The sequence below is a fragment of the Ahaetulla prasina genome, chromosome 3 (assembly GCF_028640845.1).
Source record: "Ahaetulla prasina isolate Xishuangbanna chromosome 3, ASM2864084v1, whole genome shotgun sequence".
NCBI lineage: Eukaryota > Metazoa > Chordata > Lepidosauria > Squamata > Colubridae > Ahaetulla > Ahaetulla prasina.
The window spans coordinates 85902701-85928179 of NC_080541.1; the positions used below are offsets into that span (position 1 = coordinate 85902701).

The following is a 25479-nucleotide window of genomic DNA, read 5'->3' on the forward strand; positions in this document are numbered from 1 at the left end:
ATCTCTCAGCGGCTTTTGATACCATCGATCATGGTATCCTGCTGCGCCGACTCGGGGGACTTGGAGTGAGTGGCACTGTTCATCGGTGGTTCTCCTCCTACCTCTCCGACCGTCGCAGACGGTGTTGACGGGGACAGAGATCGACCCCAAGGCGCCTCTTATGTGGGTGCCGCAGGGTCGGTTCTCTCGCCTCTTCTGTTCAACATCTATATGAAGCCGCTGGGTGAGATCATCCGTGGTCTTGGGGTGAGTTGTCATCTATACGCTGATGATACTCAGCTCTATATTTCCACCCCTAACCACCCCAACGAGGCTGTTGAAGTGATGTCCCAGTGCCTGGAGGCCGACGGGTCTGGATGGGGAGGAACAGACTCAGACTCAATCCCACCAAGACCGAGTGGCTGTGGATGCCGGCCCGGTACAGTCAGCTAATTCCATCACTGACCATTGGGGCGAACTATTGGCCCCCACGGAAAGGGCTCGTAATCTGGGCGCCCTCCTGGATGCACGGCTGTCTTTAGAAGATCATACGATAGCTGTCACCAGGGAGCCTTTCATCAGGTTCGCCTGATACGCCAGTTACGCCCTTTCTGGATCGGGCTTCCTTATGCACGGTCGCTCATGCCCTTGTTACATCCCGCCTGGACTACTGTAATGCTCTCTACATGGGGCTCCCTTGAAGTGTGCCCGGAGACTCCAACTGGTCCAGAATGCAGCTGCTGGTGATAGAGGGAGCACCTTTGGCTCCCATGTAACACCCTCCTGCGTAACCTGCACTGGCTCCCAGTGGTCTTCCGGGTTCACTTTAAGGTACTTGTCATCACCTTTAAACGCCCATGGCCTAGGGCCGGGATATTTACGGGACCGCCTACTGCCACCATTAGCCTCTCACCGACCAGTGCGCCTCACAGAGAGGGACTCCTCCGGATACCGTCAGCTAAACAATGTCGGCTGGCGACCTCTAGGGAGGGCCTTCTGTGGGGCCCCTACCTCTGGAACGAGCTCCTCTGGGGCTTCGTCAACTCCCGATCTCAAGTCCTTCCGCGAGCTGAAGACGTTGCTGTTTCGAAGAGCAGGACTAGCCTGAATGTAGTTTTTTAAATTGGGATTTTTAAAAAAGGGGTTTAAATGAGGTTTTAAATTTGTATTCAAAAGTTAGAGCATCAATTGAATTCAACTATCTATTCTTTAGCTGTTTTTAATCTATTATATGTTTTCTGTTGTTTTTTGTCTGTGAACCGCCCTGAGTCCTTCGGGAGAAGGGCGGTATACAAATATAATAAATAAATAAAAATAATAAATAATAAATGTAATTATAGCAAAGAAAGCCAGAATTGCTGGGCTACAATCCTGTTGTGGCTTGGTGGTGGTGGAGTAATGTGGCTGGGTGGACATGGCCAACTTTTTTTTTACTTTTAAAAACATTTTTTCTACAACCTCTTCAGCTGAGTTGCCTGATTGTCAGAACCTTTTAAAAGCATTTTTTTACAACCTCTTCACCCGAAGAGGTTGTAGAAAAAATGCTTTTAAAAGGTTCTGACAATTCCAGCTGAGCCGCACGATCATCAGAGGCTTTTTACTTTTAAAAGCATTTTTGGCCAAAGAAAAATGCTTTTAAAAGTAAAAACAAAACCTCTGATGATCGTGTCAACCATGAGGAGCAGGGATTTTTGATACAGGTTCTCCAAACCACCTGCCGCCATCGCTACCAGATCAGGTGATCCGATCCAAACCGGGAACATTTCACCCCTGATTTATATGAAGGTTTTGTTCACAGAGAGTGTAGTTGTGCTAGAGTTAAGGCTATGCTATGCCCTGCCATTCTAGCTCTGAAGTGGCAAGAATGAAGTTTTATAGATAGTTTGCCACTCAGAGATTGGATTCACACATCGGGCTAGACCATGACTTTTTTTAATCATAACCAATTAAATAAATTTCAAAAACCTATGTTTAAATAATGTGCTTGTTTAACCCATGGTCTACAACTGCCATTTGATAGGGTAAGTACCCTTTCCTGCCCCAGCTTCTGCCAACCTAACCTAACAGTTTGAAAGCATGTAAATGCAAGTACTATAGATAAATAGGTACCACTCAGTGGGAAAGTAGCAGCGTTCCATGTGTGTAGTCATGCCGGCCAAATGACCACGGAAGCATCTTTGGACAATGTTGGCTCCTCCCAGACATGCCTGGACAGGAGAAACTTTTACCTTTTTTACATATCACAGTGACTGGTTAATTAAGCATGCTAAATCCAAACCTAACAAACCATATTATACCTTATCATATTGTAAAACCTCATCCCATTGGGAAGATTATTACATGAGATCAGAATTTCTAGTTATAGGAATCAGCCCTCGGTAACTTTAGTGCAGAGCTTACTGTTACTTCAAGTATTCCACAGATTTTCAAATACCTTTTCTTGATATGCTTCTCTTAATGTTCATTGAACAAAAAAGTGAGATGTCTTAATCTGTTCCTTGTTGAAGCTTAGTTGCCTTTTACTGTTTCTGACTGGGAGCAAATAGATATGGTTTTAATTAGAAAAAGATTCAGGTTTAAGCGCGCTCAATAAAAGTACACATGAAATACCTGATTTATCGCTAGCTGTATTGGAAGGTAGGGGTATAAATATACAATATTAACGTTAACTTTTGCTGAAATGTAAAGCATTGATATGTAGATGCCTGTTGTGGACATTCTTCTTTTGTGGCTGAGATTTAGTAATAATCCATAGGAATACACAATATTTTTTTTACCAAAAGCAAAACTGAACAATTGCATCAGGGTTATAGCCCAAGGCTGCAGGGCCAGATCTTGGCCTACACTCTCATAGTACAAAAAATGAGTGCCATGTAAGGTTGACTCAATAGAGAATCACTGCTCCAACCTGTTCTGAATGATCTGAAGTGATAACTCTCTGTGTAGTATAAATGGGATGTAACTGTGTGTGTTTGTGTGTGTGTGTGTGAGAGAGAGAGAGAGAGAGAGAACAGCAAGAAAGCTATGTGTTATGCAAGCACAGTAGTGTGCCTCTATCAGCAGTAGATAAGGTCCTGCCACTGTGGGCTACAATCCTGATGCTATTGTTCAAACTTAATTTTATCTGAACTGGGACCTATAGTTTAATTTTCCATTTTAAACTTGCTTATTCAGACAATTGAAGTTACAATTAACCTGATTTTTCCCAGGTTTTAACAAAAAAGCAAGTGGCATTAACTGAAAACCAAAACTGAGTGCAAAAAACAACAACAAAAAACCCACCCAAAGACTTTTCACATAGCAGTACTTATAGTTTAATATTATATCCAGAGATAAAAAGAAGCTATGATTTAATGCTAAATTCAGACTCTGATAGATGCTTGGTGATGTTTTTGCTGATTTGCTGCAATATTGTTAAAACGGGGGACAATTCTAAAGAGTTCATTCTTCAAAAAATAAAAGTCAGCCAACACCGAAGAGCAATCTTATGTTCTTACGAACCCATAAATGCATAGGGATAATTCATTGCTCACTTTTGCAAGCCAGTCTTCAGTTGTCTTTGAAGGTACTGTATGAATAAATATAACAGTCATACCCAGTGGATTACAAATATAAATGCAAATAATTGATGGGGCCATTTGAATAACAAATGCAGAGTTCTCAGTTTCCATATGCACCATGGTCTATTATTACAGGATGTTGATCTGTATTCTGTTTACAGTGTCCGATGGCATTCCATCTGCTGTTGTTATTCATTTATACAGCCCCAGTGCGATATGTGGTACATTGCCAAATAAGATAAGTTTTAAAAAAGGCAGGTTCATATTCCCAAAAGCTGGTAATCAAAACAATGGTAGAGGAGGGGGGGGGAGTAATTGTAACGTAGATTGTTAGGTTGTTTGGATGAAATGGTATGTATTTCTACTAACCACTTTCAAAAACACTCATAATGCTTGTAACACAGATGCTTTGAGTTTAATACGCTTAATAATTCCATATATCTTTTTTTTTGTTCTAAGTTGCAACAGATAGCTGCCTTCCTTAACTGGTAATCATGTTCCTAAACCACAACAGCAGAGAAGTTCAAGGAGTTTCTCTTTATCAACCCATGCTGTACTTTTATTTGTTGTCTGAGGTGTCAGTAAACAAGGCCTCTGGAAGTTTGGTTATGATATAAGTCGCAGAAGAGTGGTCAAGAATCAAGCCACAATGCAATATCTGTCCTTGAGTGAGAAGAAAACAAGAGAGTGTTCATAAAATTGTTTTTGGTTGCTCCCCGGCCTTGAATACTGGGGCGAATCCCAGAAACTGTTCCCATGACATCGGTGCCAGAAACCAAGGCTGAATACTGTAATATGTTTTCCCCTTATAAATGAAAAATGGATGCAGTGTTCAATAAGTGTCTTCAGTAAGACAACCAGATCCCCAATTAAATTTTGATGGGGAAATGACATTCTCCATAGTGTCTACGGCAGTAGATTTGTTGAAAAAGCACTGAAATAGCCACGTATTGAATATGACTCTATCCTCCGATACATTGCTCTTACTACTTCATTTCTGTCAGTATGGGCTGCCTCCGACGACTGCCACACCCAGCCCTGTTAGGTGCAGTAGCAAAGCTAGGTATAGTAGCAGTAGAACTCCTTCCTCATCTTAGAATAGCTTCATTTGGGTAAGCCGAGATATCTGGCTGAGTCTCCACCCATGTATAAGCTGTTAAAGATTCAATGCTGTTGCTTAAATGCACATAGGATTATTTTGTTCCAAGGTAAAATATTGCTTAGAGATACATTGTGGGCATCAGGGAAGATCTCTAGGAGAGAGAAAAAAGATCAGCTTTTTGAATTGTGTTTGATAAGACAGCAGCAATTAATGAGGGATTCTTCCCCCTGTTACTGAAAGCTGCCTTTTAAAAAAAAATCCAATCAGGGGCCAGTCTAGTTCATTCTGCAATGATTTGCAGTTGCTTTTTATAGTTTTGGACTGGAATGTTTCCTAGCCTTGCCTGAAAATTGAATTTGGGACTCTTTATATGCAAGGCAACTAAGCCATAGTCCTCTCCTAAGAAAATATTTTTATATTAAAAAAAAGAGTTTGGTTACAATTCTAAATATTAATAGGGAATAAGTAATTGTTTTAAAAAAACGTAACGGGACTTACTCTGAGAAGGAGAACAGCAGACGAAAACAGAATGACACGTTAGGATACACAGTGTTCAGTATTAGGGTTTTCATTTATATATCCCTTAGTTGTGTTAAGGTTTCCATGTTCATATGTTTTCTGTTTTCTTCTGTGGTACAGCAAATAAAACGTTTTGGAGGTCCAGTGGCAGGGTAGAAGTAAAAGGGGAAAATGATGTGATGAATTGGAGTTTTAAATGAGGTAATGGCCTGGTGTAGATAAATGGATTATTTAGGTGTTTAAGGATAGGGCATAGTTGGGACTGGCATGTTAAGGAGGGTACAGTGTAGTAGAATATGTGGAGAAGTAAGTGGTAAAGAATGACCCAAGTCCCAGATTCTGCTCTGCTCTCTGGCTAGACCTGTTCCATTCTATATTGTTTTTTATTGCTCAATCTCAGCAAACTTCTATTAGGAATATGGCACTCTATTGTGATTGCTTTTTTATTATTATTATTTTAATGGATGTTGCTGTTGACTTATTTACATTAATGTCATTCTGCATTAATTGGTTCCAGAAATTTAACAAGGATATCAGTTTATGTTTTTCCTCTGTATGCCAAATTGCTGGAATGAGCCGAAACTTTGTTGGATAACTGGAAAATTTGCCTGTCAAACATGTTTGGCAGGACTATTTCACTATCTCGTCTAATTTTTGAAAGCATAAAAAGAGTGAAATGACTTTTCATTAGATCTTTGATTATGCATCAAGTAGTTTTTTTAAAAAAATATTCGTCTGCATATGCTACTAAAACTCAGTTACAGAGTAACAGAATTGAAAGGGACCTTGTAGGTCATCTAGTCCAACCCCCCGCCTAGGCAGGAGACCCTACCCTATTTCTGACAGATGGCTGTCCAGTCTTTTCTTGAAAGCTTCTAGTGATACAGATACTTACGGGACCGTCTACTGCCACCGAATGCCTCCCACCGGCCCGTGCGCTCTCACAGGGAGGGACTCCTCAGGGTGCCGTTGGCCAGGCAGTGCCGACTGGCGACGCCCAGGGGAAGGGCCTTTTCTGTGGGGGCTCCCACCCTCTGGAACGAACTTCCCCCAGGACTCCGTCAACTTCCTGACCTTCGGACCTTCCGCCGCGAGCTCAAGACACATCTATTTATTTGCACAGGACTGGACTAGATTTTTTAAAAAAAATTTAAAATTTTAAATGTCTAAATTTTAGATTTGGTTTTAAATTGGGTTTTATTGTTTATATGTCTATTTTAAATTTTGGCCTATATAATAAGTTTTTTAGATGAATGTTTTACTTTGTATATTTATGTGTTTTTATATGGCTGTACACCGCCCTGAGTCCCTAGGGAGATAGGGCGGTATAAAAGTACGAATAAATAAATAAATAAATAATAAATAAATAAACAGAGTAACAGAGTTGGAAGGGACCTTGTAGGTCATCTAGTCCAACCCCCCGCCTAGGCAGGAGACCCTACACTATTTCTGACAGATGGCTGTCCAGTCTCTTCTTGAAAGCTTCCAGTGATACAGATACAGAGTAACAGAATTGGAAGGGACCTTGTAGGTCATCTAGTCCAACCCCCCACCCAGGCACTATTTCTGACAGATGGCTATCCAGTCGCTTCTTGAAAGCCTCCAGGGATAAAACTCCCACAACTTCTGAAGACAAGCTTGGTTGATTGTTCTGTGAGAAAATTTCTCCTTATTTCTAGGCTGAATCTCTCCTTAAATGGGCAGGGAGCTTTCAAAATTTTGTTGTAGCTTTGTCTTAGATAGTAAAAGGTCTGCAGTTATGGGCAGTGGCCATCAATAAACGTTGAATATATTTGATGAATAAACCCCATTCTTGCTGCCGCCGCAGCCGGCTGACAGCAACTGCGAACCCAAACTACTTTGGAGACATTTGACTTAATAGAGACTTTCAGTTCTCATTTCTTAAATTGCTCTGCAAATTTACTATTTTTAAGATCATTTGAAGGTAGTAAGTGCTGGCATTTTCTAAAATGTAAGAAGCAAGAGTGATTTGAATTTATTCAAGAGAAGAAAAATTCTTACCTGCAGTTTTACATCGGGCGGGGGTGGGGGGTGGGAGAAACTTCCAAGTCAATACAGGTAATCCTCAACTTACGATCACAATTGACCCCAAAATTTCTGTTGCTAAGTGAGACATTTGTTAATTTTGCCCCATTTTATGACCTTTCTTTCCACAGTTCGTAAGTGACTATCATGGTTGTTAAGTGAATCGGGTCTTCCCCATTGAGTTTGCTTGTTTTGCAACCTTCTGATCCCAGGACACTGCAATTGTCGTAAATATAAATATGAACCAGTTGCCAAGCATCCGAATTTTGATCACCTGGCCATGGGGATCCAGCAGTGGTCATAAGTGTGAAAAATGGCTGTAAGTCACTTTTTTCAATGCCGTTGTAACTTTAAACGATCACTAAATGAATGGTCGTAAGTCAAGTACTACCTGGACTACCTGATTTGGAAATTGTTACCTTTCTGTGCTCCCGTGCAAAACAGAATTGTAATAACATGGCTTTTATTCATTCTGTGTTTGTGTGTGTGTGTCTGTTTCTGTGTGTTGCTGCTGTTCAATTTTGGGGGTTAACATTGATTCCATCAAGTGGATTTTCATCCTAGACAACCATGATTAACTACTGATTTCTTAATGCTGTTGCAGCTGCTATCCTAGTGTCAAATATATAATCTCATTTTTGAGGTGGCTTTTCCAAGAATGGAAACAAAAGGGGGGGAGAGAAAGAACGCCCCCCCTCACGGGAGCTGTCTTTTTGATATTGCAAAACAGTGTGTAAGTGAATTAAGTTGGAGACGCCAAGACTAATTGCTGTAACGTTTCCCAGGCGGGCTTGGTTTAGGCAGCATCAGACCAGAGGGAGGGGAGGAATTCTCAGACTGCCATAGAAGGATATTCACCACCTCCCCACCACTCATAATCAAGAAATTTCAGCCTCTCCAAACAGTGCAGGTTCCTTGCTCTCATCTAGTAGCCCTGAAGTGTTATATAGTGTTGCTTCCACGGAACAATGGCAACGCAGATTCCCTGGAGCAATGTAATCAGAAACCACAAGATATTTCTGAATTTCATAGCCTGTCTCCTACCGCAGCTTGCACACGGAGCCTAAAGGTAGAAACTTGTCAAAGGACTGTGCCCAAACTTCTTGTTCTGGATGCACACAGAGTTGTTAAACAATAGGACTTCCCAATTGTACGGATTGGCACCAACGTTCGTAGAGGATGTGATCAAGAAAGGTAAGATGATAATCACCACAATGTGGTCCAAGCCTTGCCTCTTTTGGAGATGTGCCAATGTCCCATGTCCCTTTATGTCCCATAAAGCAGGGGTCTTGAGTTGAAGTCCACAAGTCTTAAAGGGACCAAGGTTGGAGACTCCTGCCATAAAGGAGCTGGGCTTCCTCAATCACGTTGTGGTTTTTATAAAAAATCTTTGCCTTTTTTTTATATCTCCCCATGGATGCCGTGTGGACCAATGGGGAAAGTCCTCGACTTACAACCACGATTAGGATCAGATTTTCTGTTGCCAAGCAAGCAACAATGTCAAGTTTCTCTCTCTCTCTCTCTCTCTCTCTCTCTCTCTCTCTCTTTTTTGCGATGCTTGTTAAGCAAATCACTGCAGTTATTAATGAATCATGTGGTTGTTAAAACGAATCCGACTTCCCCCCATTGAACTTTGCTTGCCGGAAGCCAGCTGGGATGGTTTGCAGGTGGTGATCACGTGACCCAGTGATCCTGCAACCATTGTAAAATACACGCCAGTTTTCCCAGGGCCCAAATTTTAATCCCCCTGACTGTGAGGATGCTGTGACGGTCGTAAGTGCAAGAACTGGTTGTAAGTCACTTCTTTCAGTGCCATTGCAACACCATCAAACAGTCGTTAAGTGAATGGTTATAAGTCAAGGATTACCCGTACTTCACTTTTAAAAAAAAAAAGAAAGAAAGAAAAGGCAAAAATTTCAAAACAGGATAATATTTTGTGGCTTAAATTTGCTAGGAATGCCCAGTAGAATGAAAAGCCACATTGAATCATTATAAAATGATCATCAAAGCTAGCAAATGATCCTCTGAGCTGCAAAACGATTCAGTGTAAGGGAGATCAGTTACAGGTAGTCCTCAACTTACGACCGCAATTGAGCCCAAAATTTATGTCGTTAACTGAGAAATTTGTTAAGTGCGTTTTGCCCCATTTTATGACTTTCCTCGCCACAGTTGTTAAGTGAATCACTGCAGTTGTTAAATTAGTAACCCGGTTCAGAGGTGGGTTTCAGCAGGTTCTGACCAGTTCTGGAGAACCAGTAGCGGAAATTTTGAGTAGTTCGGAGAACCAGTAGTAAAAATTCTGGCTGGCCCTGCCCCCATCTATTCTCTGCCTCCCAAGTCCCAGCTGATAGGGAGGAAATGAGGATTTTGCAGTAACCTCCACCTGCCACACCCACCAACAGAAGCGGTAGTAAAAAAAATTGAAACCCGCCACTGCCCCGGTTGTTAAGTGAATCTGGTTTCCCTATTGACTTTGCTTGTCAGAAGTTTGCAAAAGTAAATCACATGACCCAGGGACACAGCAATCATCATAAATGTGAATCAGTTATCAAACATCTGAATGTAAATCACATGACCATGGGGATGCTGCATTGGTCATAAGTCGGTTTAGCTCACGCTGGTAAAGCCTGTTATTAAGGCTTATTAAGAACACAGTAGCCTGCAATTACTGCAGGTTCGAGCCCGGCCCAAGGTTGACTCAGCCTTCCATCCTTTATAAGGTAGGTAAAATGAGGACCCAGATTGTTGGGGGGGCAATAAGTTGACTTTGTAAAAATATACAAATAGAATGAGACTATTGCCTTATACACTGTAAGCCGCCCTGAGTCTTCGGAGAAGGGCGGGGTATAAATGTAAACAAAACAAAACAAAAAAAAGTCTGAAGAATGGTTATAAATCACTTTGTTCAGTGCCGTTGTAACTTTGAACCGTCACTAGGGGAACTGTTGTAAGTCGAGGACTACCTGTATTTTATGTGGAACATCCACATTCTGAAATATTTTAAAAATCGGTTTTAATCTGTATAGATAAAATATGTACAGCATAGCATAGCACTCCAGATCACTCTACTTTTTATTGTAATACTAGCTGGATATTGAAGTATGAACATAAATGTCACATGTTTATTTCAAAACTGCCTATATTTTAGTAATTAAGATGTCATGCAGTCATTTTTCTGTAAATGACAGAAGCACAAGGCACTACTTCAAACAAACCATGATGTTCTAGAGTAGGGGTCTCCTACCTTGGCCACTTTAAGGCTTGTGGACTTCAACTCCCAGAATATCTCAGCCAGCAAAGCTGGCTGAGGAATTCTGGGAGTTGAAGTCTACAAGTCTTAAACTGGCCAAGGTTGGAGACCCCTGTTCTAGAGCTCTACCCTAATTTGCATATGTGGCATATATTTCCATGAAAACTTATATAGGCCATTTTTTGAAATGACATCATTAAACCCATACCAGTTGTACATATAACATTTTCACAAGATTCAGGTGAAAAATGGCCCCCCAAATGGCATGAAAACAGCCCAAAAAACACCTCAAAACAGGCCCTTTTCTGGCCCTTTTCCGGGCCTTTTATGGTCCAAAAACGGCCTGAAAACAGCCCAAAAAAGCTCGCTACGAGAGGAAGAGAAGCCAGGTGAGCTGGACCCAGATGTGTCCCAGGTCCCCTCGTCCCAGAAGCAGCAACTTCCCCTCTTCCCCTCTCTGCTAGCCCCTTTCTTCTCACTGGATCTCCCAGCAATGGAGACGGAGAAGGGGGCGGTGTTTCTACGTGCTCCCGTTTCTGTGTGGCACTCCCCTCAATGCTAGCGGCTGCCGCTGCCCCCTTCTCCCTTCTGCCTCCACTGCTGGCCGATCCCGTGCAAAGAAAGGGGCTAGCAGAGAGGAGAGAGCGTGAGGTTGCTGCTCCTGGGATGAGGGGACCTGGGAAGCGTCTGGGTCCAGCTTACCCAGCTTCTCTTCCTCTCACAGCCAGCTTTCCCAGTCTAGCAGTCTCTCTCTCACACACACACACGCACGTGGATGCGCACAGAAACAGGTTGGATCTTTCTTTCCTCCTCCTGCCCCCAACAGAGACCCTCCAACCCTGCCTGTCCCTCCCCAACCCTACCTGTCCCATACAGGTACCACCCCAGTGGTGGGTTGCTACCGGTTCGGTACGGTTCTTGCGAACCAATAGTAATGGCGGCGGGAGTCTCCGCACACCCGCCCCGACGTCATCACTGACAATCTGTGCATGCGCAGAAGCACTCCCGTTGCGAACCGGTTGTAAAGGTAAGTGGAACTCACCCCTGTACCACCCACACAAGTGACATAAAGTTGGCCACGCCAACTCATGACACACACACCCCCGACCACGTCCACCCACCCAGCCAGTCATTAGGACAGAGAACCAGTTGTTAAAAATTTTGGAACCCACCACTGCATTACACCCTATTTCACCCATTTGGACTCATGAATGTGAATGTAAGGGTTGTATCACCCGATCCTTATGTGAGCTTCCGGAAAAGTTGGCATGAGCACTGTTTGCTTGTGAATCATAGAGAAGGCAGCAAGAAAGCGTTACAAGGCGAGCGAGCGATTGGAAGGCTTGCCAGCTCTTCATTCAGCACAGTGTGGTCAAAAAGGATATCCTGTTGGACCAGTGATAATGAGGGAAATAAAATCACTTCCTCACCATCTGTTTGATTCAGGTAGAAAAGAAAAAAAAAAGGAAAAAAAAAAGGAAGTCAGCTTCCTCTGGGTGTAAACTCTGCCCAGCACCCACTCATAAATGCAAACTGCAGCACCAAGGAAACCATTTATTTAACTCCAGTTTTATGTTTGGTGCGGAACTGTAACAGAGCACTGAAGTGCAGCTAATAGGTTGAGGCTTTGCAAACTGGGAGCTGCATTTTAGCCTGTGGTAGCAATCTGAGCGCCAGTCATAAGAGAAGGTATGAAACTGAGATTGGCCCATTGAGATAGCATCAGCTAGAAATATCAGGGGCTAAACTATACATAGAGGATACGCTCCACATTTTTAACACTTTAGAACTTCAGTCCTAAAGACATTTAGTAAATGCAGTCTCACTTGATTTAAGCTTAACTCCGAAGGAAGCATGTCTGTGCTGTTTTCTAAGCAACACAAAGCAGCCATTTGCCATTATGTGCCTTCTGGGGCTTCTTGACTTTCCAGTCCACTTCAAAGTCCTAGGATTTCCTGGTGGTTTCCCATCCAAGTACAAATCAGGGCAGACTAACTTTTTATAAGCTAAACAACTTTGGCTAGGTACTGCCGTTTATTGTAACTATGTACCCACTTAGTAAAAACCATCATGCGCTTAACCAAGGTCTTTGACATATTCTGGTACAGGCCTTTTGTGATTGTATATGAAAGAGCTCATATACATAATGGAGATTCTTTTGCTATTGTTATTTAAATTAGGAATGCAATAGCCCTTTCAATGAACTTAAGAGCCTTTAATAAATGGCATATAAACATAGTTTGCAACATGTTATGAAGAAAGGGATGTTGGGTTTTCCAACAATGCTACTTTTAGGTCCATTCCACTTTCCTTGCAACTGAATGGATTGATTATAAAGGAGCCCATTGTGTTCTCTGAGCTTGTTTGTTTGCTTGCAAACATCTCATTACCTGACTAGGTAAAATCATCAGTACTTTTAAGTGTGGCTTGGCTCCCTGTTTATATACAGTAGTTTCCTCTGTCAGTGTTGGTGGGGGTGTGATTTTCTCTTTGGTAGTTGATTTGTGTACTATTTTCTGCTTGATAGTTTCTTTGGTGTTAATCCTTGCTTATCTGGAGATAGGTTACTGGAAATGATGTGTTCTGGCCTGTTCTGTTTCCTTCTTAGCTTTTTTATTGTCTCTTTTGAATGGTATGTAAATGTACTTGATCTTGGTGTGTAAGTTGATGACCGATTTATCTGAATGTGAATCTTCTAGGAATTCCTTCATATTTGGACTGGTTTGGATTGGACTGGTTATTATAAAAGAAAAGGCTGAATGTCTACTTCTCCCAACACACTTAATCTGGCTACTGAACTAACCCATTCTGAGAGTTCACACAATGCATTGAACCATAAACATGGCTAGGTTTGCACAATGTAGTAAAACCGCAAAAAAATTAACCAGAGTTAATACTGATCAAGTATATTATGTTAGGCAAGATGTCTTTATCTGTACCAGTTAAATGTATTCTGTGAACACAACAAAGCCATCTAAAACACTAGGCTTATTTGGGGATTAGCTGCATTGAATTTAATAAGACTTTACCGATTCTGCAGCATTCAGCTGAATATCTATACTATGAATCAAGCTGATGTTGCTTTCGCCTGACACGTTTGTATCTCACCTTATAACAGTTGGCATTAATCCTTGTGGTAGTGCTTCTGTAAGGGCATTAGTCCTTGTTGGAAAAGATTGTAGTCTGTATGCAGAATGGCAGGGGTACACTTCACTGTCAATTCTATTTGGTTCTTTTTATTATTATTATTAAGACCCTAAGATCCATTACTCTTGGTATAAACGAACATTTTACCCCATAAATTTGTTTGGATCTTCCACCTAAAAATCTACTTCTACTTATTCCACATTTTATTGAACAGTTTTAACATTTGGGCAGCCATAGACAAGGGTTTGCTGTCACTCTTATGCAATTATGAATAATAAATTCTCCCAGTTACTGCAAATCATCCAAAATCTACATAATATCTAGATCTGCATTCTACTAATGTATAAGCATATCCTTGATATACAGATCATCTGATTGATTCCCTGGGATCTCCAAGAAATGAGATTGGAAAGTGTAAGGCCAGTGCCAGGCGTAGCTGAGTTACTTTAAAGTAAAAAGGAACCAGTAATGTCATTTGATAGGAAGTTTTTTTATGACCAGCCTAAGAAGTCAACATAATGAAACAATAACAGATTAGAATTTACTTGACTTTAAATGCTGGAGGTTTTGCAGCTTCCCTTCTCAATCACCTTTCCCCGCTTCCGACTTCTGTCTTTGGCACTCTGTTGGTGTAATGCATAAAATACTATAAGTGGGGATGTTTGTTTAAATCAGGTTTCAGACTTAAACAAATAGTGACAGGCTGTTCAAACAAGCTTCGGAAATAAGTCTAATCAGGAAGTTTGAGAAAGCACCAAAAAGGAAAGGAAGGACCCATAAAATATTTACTTCCAAATATATGGAGCAGCAACAGCCATAAGATAGACATTGATGTTATTGTTGTCAGTAAGAATTGCTATTTCCTATTGTGTATTTTCTTATACATCGCCAGGAATTCTGAGCTTTGGCACTCTCTTTGTGTCAATACAGTGTATCTTTGGTGTGCATGTCTTCAGACTAGGCACAAACCACACGCTTGTGATTGCAATTAATGGGGCACAGAGGTATCACAAAAATATTAAAATTAATGCTGTAATGAGTTCTCATTGAAGTAGGAATCCGGGAGTTAAAGCTTTTGTCCTCTCGCTGCGAATTCATTTGAACGTAAAATTAGCCTGGCTTTTCTTCTTCATCAGGCTCTTCCACTTCCTGATCAGAACAAAGTGCTAAATGAAATCATCAAGGGTGGGGGGGGAGTCTGCAGCAAGGGCATTGAAGTTCTGCACAATTTGCTTGTACTCCATATTGTACATTAGGGTATCAATATTAATGATTCAGGAAAGGGATGTAATATGAGGCATCTGTTAGCCAGATTATGCAGCAAACTCAATCCGTTTTGCAACCCAGCAACAGAGCCACCGGATAGAAGATAGGGTGACTGGTCAAATGATTAAGAGCTATGCAGCAATCCTGACTGAATTAAGAAAAGGGTGACTTGCAACATTCGGGGGTGCTTCCTTAGTACCTCTCATCAGTTCGGTAAAGAAGCAGGGCTTCTCCAAAGTTCACACAGCTGCAGCACAATCCTAACACAGAAGAATTTGATTTAAGAAAGAGCTAGCAGGTGCTATGTATACAATCCACACCCACCCCAATCGCCTTTTCCTCCTCAAATCCAGATCGTGTAGATGTGAAGTGGATATGAAGAAGGGAGAAGAACAGAACAGAACAGAACAGAACAGAACAGAATAGAATAGAATAGAATAGAATAGAATTTTTTATTGGCCAAGTGTGATTGGACACACAAGGAATTTGTCTTGGTGCTTATGCTGTCAGTGTACATGAAAGAAAAGATACGTTCATCAAGAATTCTAAGGTACAACACTTAATGATAGTCATAGGCTACAAATAAGCAATCAGGAAACAATCAATATCAATATAAATCGTAAGGATATAAGCAACAAAGTTACAGTCATACAGTCATAAGTGGAAGGAGATGGGTGATGGGAACGCCGAGAAGATTAATAGTAGTGCAGATTTAATGAATGGTTTGACAGTGTTGAGGGAATTATTTGTTTAGCAGAGTGATGTCGTTTGGGAAGAAACTGTTCTTGTGTCTAGTTGTTCTGGTGTGCAGTGCTCTGTAGCATCGTTTTGAGGGTAGGATTGAAACAGTTTATGTCCAGGATATGAGGGGTCTGTAAATATTTTCACAGCCCTCTCTTTGACTAGTGTAGTATACAGGTCCTCAGTAGAAGGCAGGTTGGTAGCAATTGTTTTTTCCGCAGTTCTAACTATCCTCTAATTATCCATCAGTCAAACTGACCCTGCATCAACATAATAAAACAATGCAATTTATGCTGCATCACAACTCCACAAATTCAGAAGAGCAAAGCAATAATTTTACATTTTTAAGCATTTCTTTAATTAAATTAGCATCAATAGGGCAAGTACACCCACCCACTCACACATAAATAATAAAATAATAAATGTAAAATGTAATTGAATGTAAATGTAAAAGTGGGATATATTTTTTATTATTTTACAAATAACTCAAGGCAGCAAACATATACAACACACCTTCCTCCTCCTAGGTTTCCCACAACAACAACCCTGTGAGGTGGGTTGGGCTGAGAGAGTGTGATTGGCCCAAAGTCACCCGTTTGGCTTTCATGGCTAAAGTGGGACTTGAATTCAGGAACTCCTGCTTTATAATATAATATAATAATATAATATAATATAATATAATATAATATAATATAATATAATATAATATAATATAATAATATAATATAATATAATATAATATAATATAATATAATATAATATAATATAATATAATATAATATAATATAATATAATATAATATAAACAGAGTTGGATGGGACCTTGGAGGTCTTCTAGTCCAACCCCCTGCCGAGGTAGGAAACCCTATACTATTTCAGACAAATGTCTATCCAACATTTTCTTAAAAATTTCCAGTGTTGGAGCATTCACAACTTCTGCAGGCAAGTTGTTCCACTTATTGATTGTTCTAACTGTCAGGAAATTTCTCCTTAGTTCTAAGTTGCTTCTCTCCTTGATTAGTTTCCACCCATTGCTTCTTGTTCTACCCTCAGGTGCTTTGGAGAATAGTTTGACTCCCTCTTCTTTGTGACAACCCCTGAGATATTGGAACACTGCTATCATGTCTCTCCTAGTCCTTCTTTTCATTAAACTAGACATACCGAGTTCCTGCAACCGTTCTTCATATGTTTTAGCCTCCAGTCTCTTAATCATCTTTGTTACTCTTTTCTGCACTCTTTCTAGAGTCTCAAAATCTTTTTTACATCATGGCGACCAAATCACCACGCTTGATCACTAGGTTTGACCAGACATCATTTGACTCTTGTCTTACACTTATATAAAGCTTTTCGCCAAATAACTTGCATATGTGAATCAATAAACTGGAAAAAGTATAGCAAAACAGCAGGCCAAGATTATAAGCAGCAAACAAAGGCAGCTTGAAAAAGGGGTACCTTACTTCTGTGTAAAGAATTAGGACTCTGTAGAAGAACATACATAGTTCTGGGATGCCCATTTAAAAGTCCTTTTATTTGTGGGAACCAATTTGACTTCGTAATAACTTGAACCACGAAATGGAGTAGCTTCTACTGATTTCAGGAAAGCAGCAGTAGCAAGAAAATAAAAAGAAGTTTTCATGACTAGAACCAACTATATGAAAAATCTTGCTGATTGATATGAAAGTTGTGGTCTGTGGTAGCTCGCCTATATGTATAATGATCAAATTCCTAAGTACTTCCTAGGAAGAGATGCAGCTGCTTTAAAAAGTTAAGGATAGACACTACATTCATGCATTGCTGATGCACCTTGGAAGAATCAAATTCAAAGTCTTTTTAAGTAGTAAACAAGCTGTATAGAGGCAATTTGATATAATGGTTAAGGCAAAAGCTAGAAATCAGAAGGCTGTGAAATTTAGTCTAGGCTCACCTTAGGAGAGAGCAGGGGTGAAATCCAGCAGGTTCTGACAGGTTCTGGAAAACCTGTAGCGTAAATTTTGAGCAGTTTGGAGAACCAGTAGCAGAAATTTTGAGTAGTTCAGAGAACCGGCAAATACCACCTCTGGCTGGCCTCAGAGTGGGATGGGAATGGAGATTTTGCAATATCCTTCCCCCAGGAGTGGGGAGGGAATGGGGATTTTGCAGTATATTTCCCCTGGAGTGGGGTGGAAATGGAGATTTTGTAGTATCCTTCCCCTGCCACGCCCACCAAGCCACACCATGCCCACCAAGCCACGCCCACAGAACTGGTAGTAAAATAATTTGGATTTCATCACTGGGACAGAGCGAGTTGGGTGACCTGGGCCAGTCACTCTCTCTTGGCCCTAGGAAAAAGGCAAGGGCAACCAATCCCAAACAACCCTGCCAAGAAAAGTGCAGACAACCAACCCCAAAAGTCAAAAATGTACTCAAAATCCCCAAAAGGCTATTCTAGGGTACACAATGATATTTATACACATCTTTATCACAAGGCTGTGTATCAGAAGGCAGTGCTGCCTGTTCATGATTCAGACATCGTAGATGGAAATAATTACGTAGTAAATCCTGTAAGAATCTCCCACTTCATACCATGCCATAACTACATTCAGTTAGATACCAGGGTAAATCTTCTGGATAATTAATGGCACAGTAAACCTGCAGACGGTTGGCTAAGGAGATGCTGGAATTTGGTTTGGATAGTATGGTACTTCACATAAATATATGTGGCCTGAACCCTGTTATTTGCCAGCAAGCATGTAGCTTAGATTGCATATCTCTGTTATAACCAGCCCTCGAGCTTTGAAAGGTACAGGGATGCCCTTGACAATATACAAAATGCAGCGTTGTTTTAGAATACGAAAGCTTTGCCCTTTCTGTTTCTTGATGTCTTGAAAAGCAAGCCTAGAGAAAAATGTTTAACTTTGTACTGTCCTTGGCAGAAATCTTTTATTTAAAAAATGCTAATGAAAGATTGCACATAGATGCTACAAACGAGGAAATGTAGGTAGTTTTGATTTCAGGCCATTTTAGTGGTATTAAGGGCTCCTAATCCTGGTATGAAAGGTATAATGGTTTCTTCTCCCGCCCACCCCAAAAACCAGAATACAAGCTAGCCTGCTTGTTATTTGTCCCCCCATTTTGGGAAGATAAATTTTAAAAATTGACTGTTTCTTCATGTAAGCATTTCTCCTTCAGATTTTCATTCATTCATGCAGTTTTGAACTGCATGGCATAAGAAGGATGATGCGCCATCTTGTGTCCGCTGTTAAATGTGCCAGCAAGAATAATTGCTTGTTTAGGCATTTAGCAGAGTTGAGGAAACTTGTAACATGCTCATCTTTAAAGCAGCTGTCACTTCTAAAAGCTATTGATGCTTCGCTCGATTGGGAGAGTGGACAGAGGAGAAAGAGTTGTGCAGCTAAAGTGGAGAGAAGATTTATTCTCATCTGTATTTATTACCTTGCTAGTAAAGCACATTCTCAAGGCTCCTTGGATTACCTGAGCAGCAAGGCTGCTCAGAGAGCTAAACCAAAACTCAGATGTGGGAGATACTTACTGGCTTTAATCCCCAAAGGCAAACTTGCATTTTTGTGTCAGCTTGGGTAGATAACAATTTTGGTGGCAACAGCAGCAAATAAGAATGTCTGGTTTCAAGGAAGCATTGCTGTTGGATAACAAGAGTAATTTGGAAAAAGAGGCAATTCCAGGGAACTTACCTGGGAGGGTGAGAGGTTTAGAAAAGCTATACAATATAGAAATATTTTTTTGGGTTCAGAAAATTTGTGTGGAATAAACATTGGAAACTAAAATTTAAGTAGATTATCATGCCAGCTTCATTGTCCAATGGAAGCATCGAAATCTAATAGATCAATTCTTCTTCTTCTTCTTCTTCTTCTTCTTCTTCTTCTTCTTCTTCTTCTTCTTCTTCTTCTTCTTCTTCTTCTTCTTCTTCTTCTTCTTCTTCTCCTCCTCCTCCTCCTCCTCCTCCTCCTCCTCCTCCTCCTCCTTCTCCTATTCCTTCTCCTCCTCCTCCTCCTCCTCCTCCTCCTCCTCCTCCTCCTCTTCCCCTTCCCCATTCCAAGTATTGATACCAAGCAACTGCCTGGACAAGTCCCTGCAGTTTTCTTGATAAGATTTCAGAAGTGGTTTCCCTTGCCTCTTTCCTAGGGCTGAGAGAGTGTGACAGCCCCAAGATCACCAACCAGCTGGCCCAAGATGCACTTACTGAAGTCAAGACTACAATGGCCTCCTGGTTTCTAGCTCCTGCCTTAGCCACTAGACCAAACCAGCCCTTATTATATTGCTTGACAGTTACGAATGCCAATGGCTCAATCTTGCAAGGTGATTCTTCCGCCGTACCTAGCAGGAGTTTCTTCCACAACTGAACCGATTCCTCCAGGAATGAGAATGAAAGGGTCATATTTGATACTTGTTTTGTAGGCTGGTTCGGTTTTAACAGTCGCAAATAATAACTATGCCTCTTCATGTTTTATAGCATGTACTCTCCTATGTTTCTCATCATTTTCCCCTATCCTTTTCTTTTACACAGGATGCCTTTGTGGAGCTGTACAGCAACAACATCCGGCCTTTGTTTGATTTGTCATGGCTGCCTCTGAAGACCATCCTTAGTCTGGCAGTGGTGGGCGCCTGCATCACCCTGGGCGCTTACCTGGGACACAAGTGACTTTCATCCAACTGGTGATGGACTGATGGGAAATCTTGATTTCAGAAACTGAAAAAAGAGGAATGTTGAAAGAAGAAAATAATATGAGGTGTTTTTCTCCCCCCCCTGGTCAAATAATGCTATTATTTTATGAGCCAAGTATCTTTCTATATATGTGTTTGGGTGTGTTTGGGTATACATAGACACACATGCGCATGCAAGCACACACACATATTTGTGTGTATACATAAATGCACACACACACACACACATAATATATATATCTGCTATTACTGCCAAAGGGAATATTCATTTATTTTTTACATTGCAGAGGAGTTATTTATTAAAAGTATTTTACATTTAACCCACTATTTTCCTAAAATTCTGGAACACAAGCATTGTATATTTTTTAATGAAGATTCCAAAGATCTTCGGCTTCCTTGTAAAGCATCATTCCACAGACTATTTTTATCACGATAGGCTGAAGAGCTGTAGGCATAGAGACATACCCTAACCCTTAGGAAGAGTGATAATAGTGGCATAATTTTGTAGGTAAGATTTCAGAGCTGCCTATGAATAAGGTGACTTAAAAAGGCAACAGGATGAGAAGACAATGATTTGGTGGTTCGGCATGGTACCTATTCAGAATGAGAAACAATGCCAGATTCAGGCCAGTAATAAGACCATATGGTTCAACCCTCTGTCCCTGCAGCCAACAGCTGTTTTTGGAAAAATGCCCAGCAGAGCAACAGCTGGAAATAGTGATTCATGCAGTATTTTGTTACATGAGTGCTGTGCCATTACATACCACAATTGGCCATCGTTATAAGGAAGCTATTTGTGGGTCCTCAAACTGTGATTTAAAAGGCTGAAATGAAATACGTTGGAATGGGCAGAAACAGTTTCATTAAATATTTCATCTGTAAAATTGCCGTTTTTCGTGCAATTATCAGGAAAACCAAAAGTGCCTGTGCCTGGCTTGCAAAACTGAAGCCTCAAAGTCAGCCGTGGCTCACATTCCCAGTGGAGTGAGGGTCTGCTCGCAATAGAGCCTGCCTTCCTTGGTTAATTTTTCTTAGGGTCTTAAATGCAATTTTCTTTGTTAATTAGTAACATCTCAAAGTCAAAAACAGGCTCAAGGTTCATTTGGCCAGAAGAAGCGATCAACTGGCGGAGATTAGGTATAACTTCCTCTTTGTATCAAAATTAACACCCAAATTGCAAAATTAACACCCAAATTGCCTGGGCCAGTCCCAGATTGGAAGTGTATTTGCCTCAGAAGTGATGCACACTATTTATTCCTTCAGATGTCTTCGAAAAGAAAAGAAGATAAGGAAATGGTCCAACGCCTCCATCTGGTATGACTCATAGGCATTCAACCATTTGAGATGCCAAGTGTTTTTGCATGGAAATCTGGAAAGGAAAGAGAATGGAAAATTTGTTACAATAACTTTCAGCAAATGGATATGAAACTCTCCACACCTACACTTGGGTTCTTTGATTATAAATATCTAGGTGGCTTATAGGTCGAGCTGCTGGCACTTTAACTCAACATCATCAGACATCAGCCCAGGTTTACGTTGAAGGTGCCCCACCCAACTGTCTGAGCACCTGTCGCTCGATTACTGTTCCTGTGAATTCCTCTATTATCCAAAGAATACCAAGTACCAATGAAGCAAAGAGAAGTTGTAGCTGCCTCCTTCCCTTATCTTGACTTCTCCTTCTGGCCCTTGGTTCAAATTAGGCTCAGATGGAGAAGGCAAATAAAAGAGGCAGTGGTGACGACAAAGATCCTGAGCCTTCCGGAGTGTATGTGTATGTGTATGTGTGTATGTGTGTGGGCTTACTGGGCATTATACCCTAAAACCCTCAAAATAAAAAAACTGGCAATATCGAAGAATGTAACCAAGAATGCAGTGGACTCCGTTCATGAAGTTGTTTAACAGCAGCATAGATATCAATTTGTTGGACTGCCTAAGCTGGACTTAGTCCCTGATGAAGGCAAATTGTCAGGATTATTGTCACTTGGACAAAAGCAGCTGTGGTATCCATTCCAGGAGTCCATTGTTCCATCTTAACAGTCCATTTATATCACCAGATTAAGTAAGTGGCCATAGTGAAAAGCAGCGTGTCTCCACAGCTTGGACTTCTGTAGTTGTTCCAGACTTTGTGGTTGGGTTCAGCACTGGAGATTCTCTGCAATGCTTCGATTATCTTGCAAAGGTGTTTGGGATGTTGCAGAAGAAGGACTCATCAAGTTCAAAGACACCAACTTATAATTTGTTCCTTGGATCCTAGGCAACGTATTTCAGATTTGTGAGTGAGCTATTTACATGAGGGGCATCATAGATTCTGGGATGAAAATCAAAAACTGAAAGGATCAAAAGTTAAATTAAATGAGATGGACATATTTGAAGTGAATGAATTTTTATCTTGTTTATTTTTTTAAAGCTTTCCTTTCCATTTTTTAAAAAATGTCTGTAAAACTGTAAAGTAGTAGAAGTTATGAAATAATATTAATTCAGTGATAAAATGTCAGGACTGAAGTACAGTCATCAAAAGCTTTGTATTCAAAAGAATGTAGCAAAATAATTAACAGATACAACATATGTAAGAAGTGAAATAACTTGATTTTGTGGCATTATATGCAAAAAAAACCCAACAAAACAAAAACTAATAAGACCAGCCTTCTCTAACCTGGTACTTGCTAACATGGATTAGATAACGTAATCACCTTCAGAGTTCTTACTGACTGGCAAGCCGGCATGTAAGTTTAATAAAGAAATAATAACCAGCTGCCATTGATGTGCTGCTTAGTGATTGTAGTTGTAGTCCCAAAACAATAGTTGGGCACCAAGCTGGAAAAGCTGGTCTCAAAAATGTAGTACTTTTAAACTTAAAATGTAGTTCAGTCTTCCCCAACCTGTTGTATTCCAAATGTATTGGATTCCCCCATAATGAAAGGATATTCTGGGAGTTGAAACCCCATCACATCTGCAGATCACCATGGTTGGGGAAGGCTGCTGTGATTCATACCATGTTTTCAAAGCTGCTTTAAAAAAGTAAATGGGCCAAGTCCACCAGAAAGCCACCTGTTCTCAGCTTCTTCTCCTGCCAATGGAGCATGCACATGAGAACTTTCTGGTAGGCTGAGCCCAGAGTTTTTATGCATGTTAACGTGGCTGTAGCTACTATATACAATTATGGCCTTTGCATCCAGCATTTCAAGAGCATCCGTGAAATGAGCGCTTTCATTTCATTGCAGAAAGAAACCTATAGAGATATGTGATTGAATTCTAATTTCTAGATACTGGGCAATGTGTGTTACGGCTTCACTTTATTTAGCTTTGCTAAGCCTAAAAATGTTTATTAACATATATTAAAATTGTAGATTTATAAACAGCAATTCTGTGTAAGTCAGGTGCATTTAGATTCTGTAGCATTTCAGGCATTTGAACTGTGCCTAAAAACAACTGGAATGTCCAAAGAGTCCAAACATATAAGAAAACCACACAATGTTTTTCCAACTAGCCTTCAGTTAAAATATTTGGTGTAGAGAAGGAATGCCATAAAAGCTGTGCCTTTGCATTCCACAAACAAGCTTCAGGTCCTTGAAACTCCAAGGTGCAGTGATTCACCAGGCTTAAAGTTTACCAAAGAACTGGTTCACACATCCTAAGCTGAGACTAGCTCATCCAACTGACTTACGGAAAACTGTGCATAGGATCAGACTGTCCCTTCAGTGTAAGAGCTCTCCTGATACCGGAAAATACAAATTGGATTAAGTTGTGATACACGTCATAGTCAAAATAGAAATAAACGTGTATGTTTGAACTAAGTTCCTTAATAGAACCCCTTGGGCAAGTCTTAGAATGCTGTCCAGAAGCTTGAGAATGACAAAAAACAATGTGTGGTCAGTACTGCGTCAGAGGCTACATACTTTCAAATATGTCATGGAAGAACATGGGGCAAGGAATGAGATGGATCTAAGCTATAGTAACAAGTAACTGCCCTACCATTCTCACCATTGAATGGTAGTAAGAAATTGGGTGTAGTGCCTCACCCCATATGCAAGAAAGTCATTATAAATGAGGCAAATGAAACACTTTGATGTGTCCACCCTTTCAAGAAACTGCTTAATTGGTGCGGCTAGAATAGAAATATGGGAATATCCATCATCTATAGCAGGGGTCTCTCCAAAATATGGCAACTTTAAGACTTGTGGACTTCAACTCTTAGAATTCCTCAGCCAGCATGGGATGGCTGAGGAATTCTGAGAGGAAGTCCACAAGTCTTACAGTTGCCAAGTTTGGAGGACCCCTGTTCTGTTGACTAGGGCAGAATAAAGATGTTCCTTCAAAAGACGCAGTGCGAGCATCTCAGCATAATGGCTGATGGGACAAGAGAGCATGGAACATTCTCAGCACTTTCTCTTCTTAATTTCCAGATTCCTCTTCTTAAAAAAAAAATCGTACTACAGGTCTCAAGCACCATCCAGTAAGAACAGAGTGTTTTTGAATGAAACGTTTACATTGTCAAAATAGAACGCTATCGGAGCTAGGAATGGCTATGCTGCTAGAAAATAGTAATTATTGGAACAGAGTTCATTTTCTTGTATTGCCCAATGCTGCGATTGTTTTTCAGAGCTGCTTCACATTGCAGGCATGTAAATAGATGCTACTGCTGGGTGTTTTCCTGTTGTTTTTCTCCCCTTGGGCTTCTTGGTATTGTACGTGTCTACATACCAGAGAAGTCCAAATGTCTGTCAATTGTCTTTAATAGATGGCCAGTAGTGTGTACCCCACTTCCCACCCCTTGATTGCTGCAAACTGTATAATACTGTGGCTGCACTAGCTATAAGGATTGTTAATATTAATACTGTACTATTCAAGTTGAACGTATTTTAGAGATGTTAAATGTACATAAAAGCTTGATTTTGCCTATCTTCTCAGTTGTTTCACCCTGATTCATAAGCTTCCTGTTTTTCTTGGGTACTTTGTTTTGATTTAAGGGGAAAATCCTGCAAAACACAGCTTTGAGAGCTGAAAATGATGTAACTTTATACAGATATTTTCACCTGCTTATGCTTTGCAATGCTCATGCCATTTCCCTCTCATCTCACCTTGTGGAGTATTTCACATTGTGTCTGGAAAACAGAAATTCAACCCTTATGTCCACTTACTGATATAAAAGATTTGTTGAACTGAACTTCTTAAGGGTTCAATAGAATTGGA

At 40.6% G+C, this 25479-nt stretch overlaps 1 protein-coding gene across 2 annotated transcripts in view; it reads left to right on the forward strand.

Annotated features, from left to right (window-relative positions):
* Positions 1-25188, forward strand: part of BCL2 (BCL2 apoptosis regulator) — a 176800-nt gene extending 151612 nt beyond the window's left edge. The window contains exons 3-4 of one of the 2 annotated variants that reach the window (XR_009154279.1): positions 20132-20354; positions 21553-25188. Coding sequence is in view for 1 of the 2 variants with exons in the window: in XM_058176015.1 (XP_058031998.1) it covers positions 20132-20266 (135 nt within the window). In the remaining variant the exon portion in view is untranslated. Of the gene's footprint in view, positions 1-20131 lie in introns of both variants that reach the window. The other variant, XM_058176015.1, reaches the window with a different exon arrangement.
* The last annotated feature ends 291 nt before the right edge of the window (positions 25189-25479 follow it).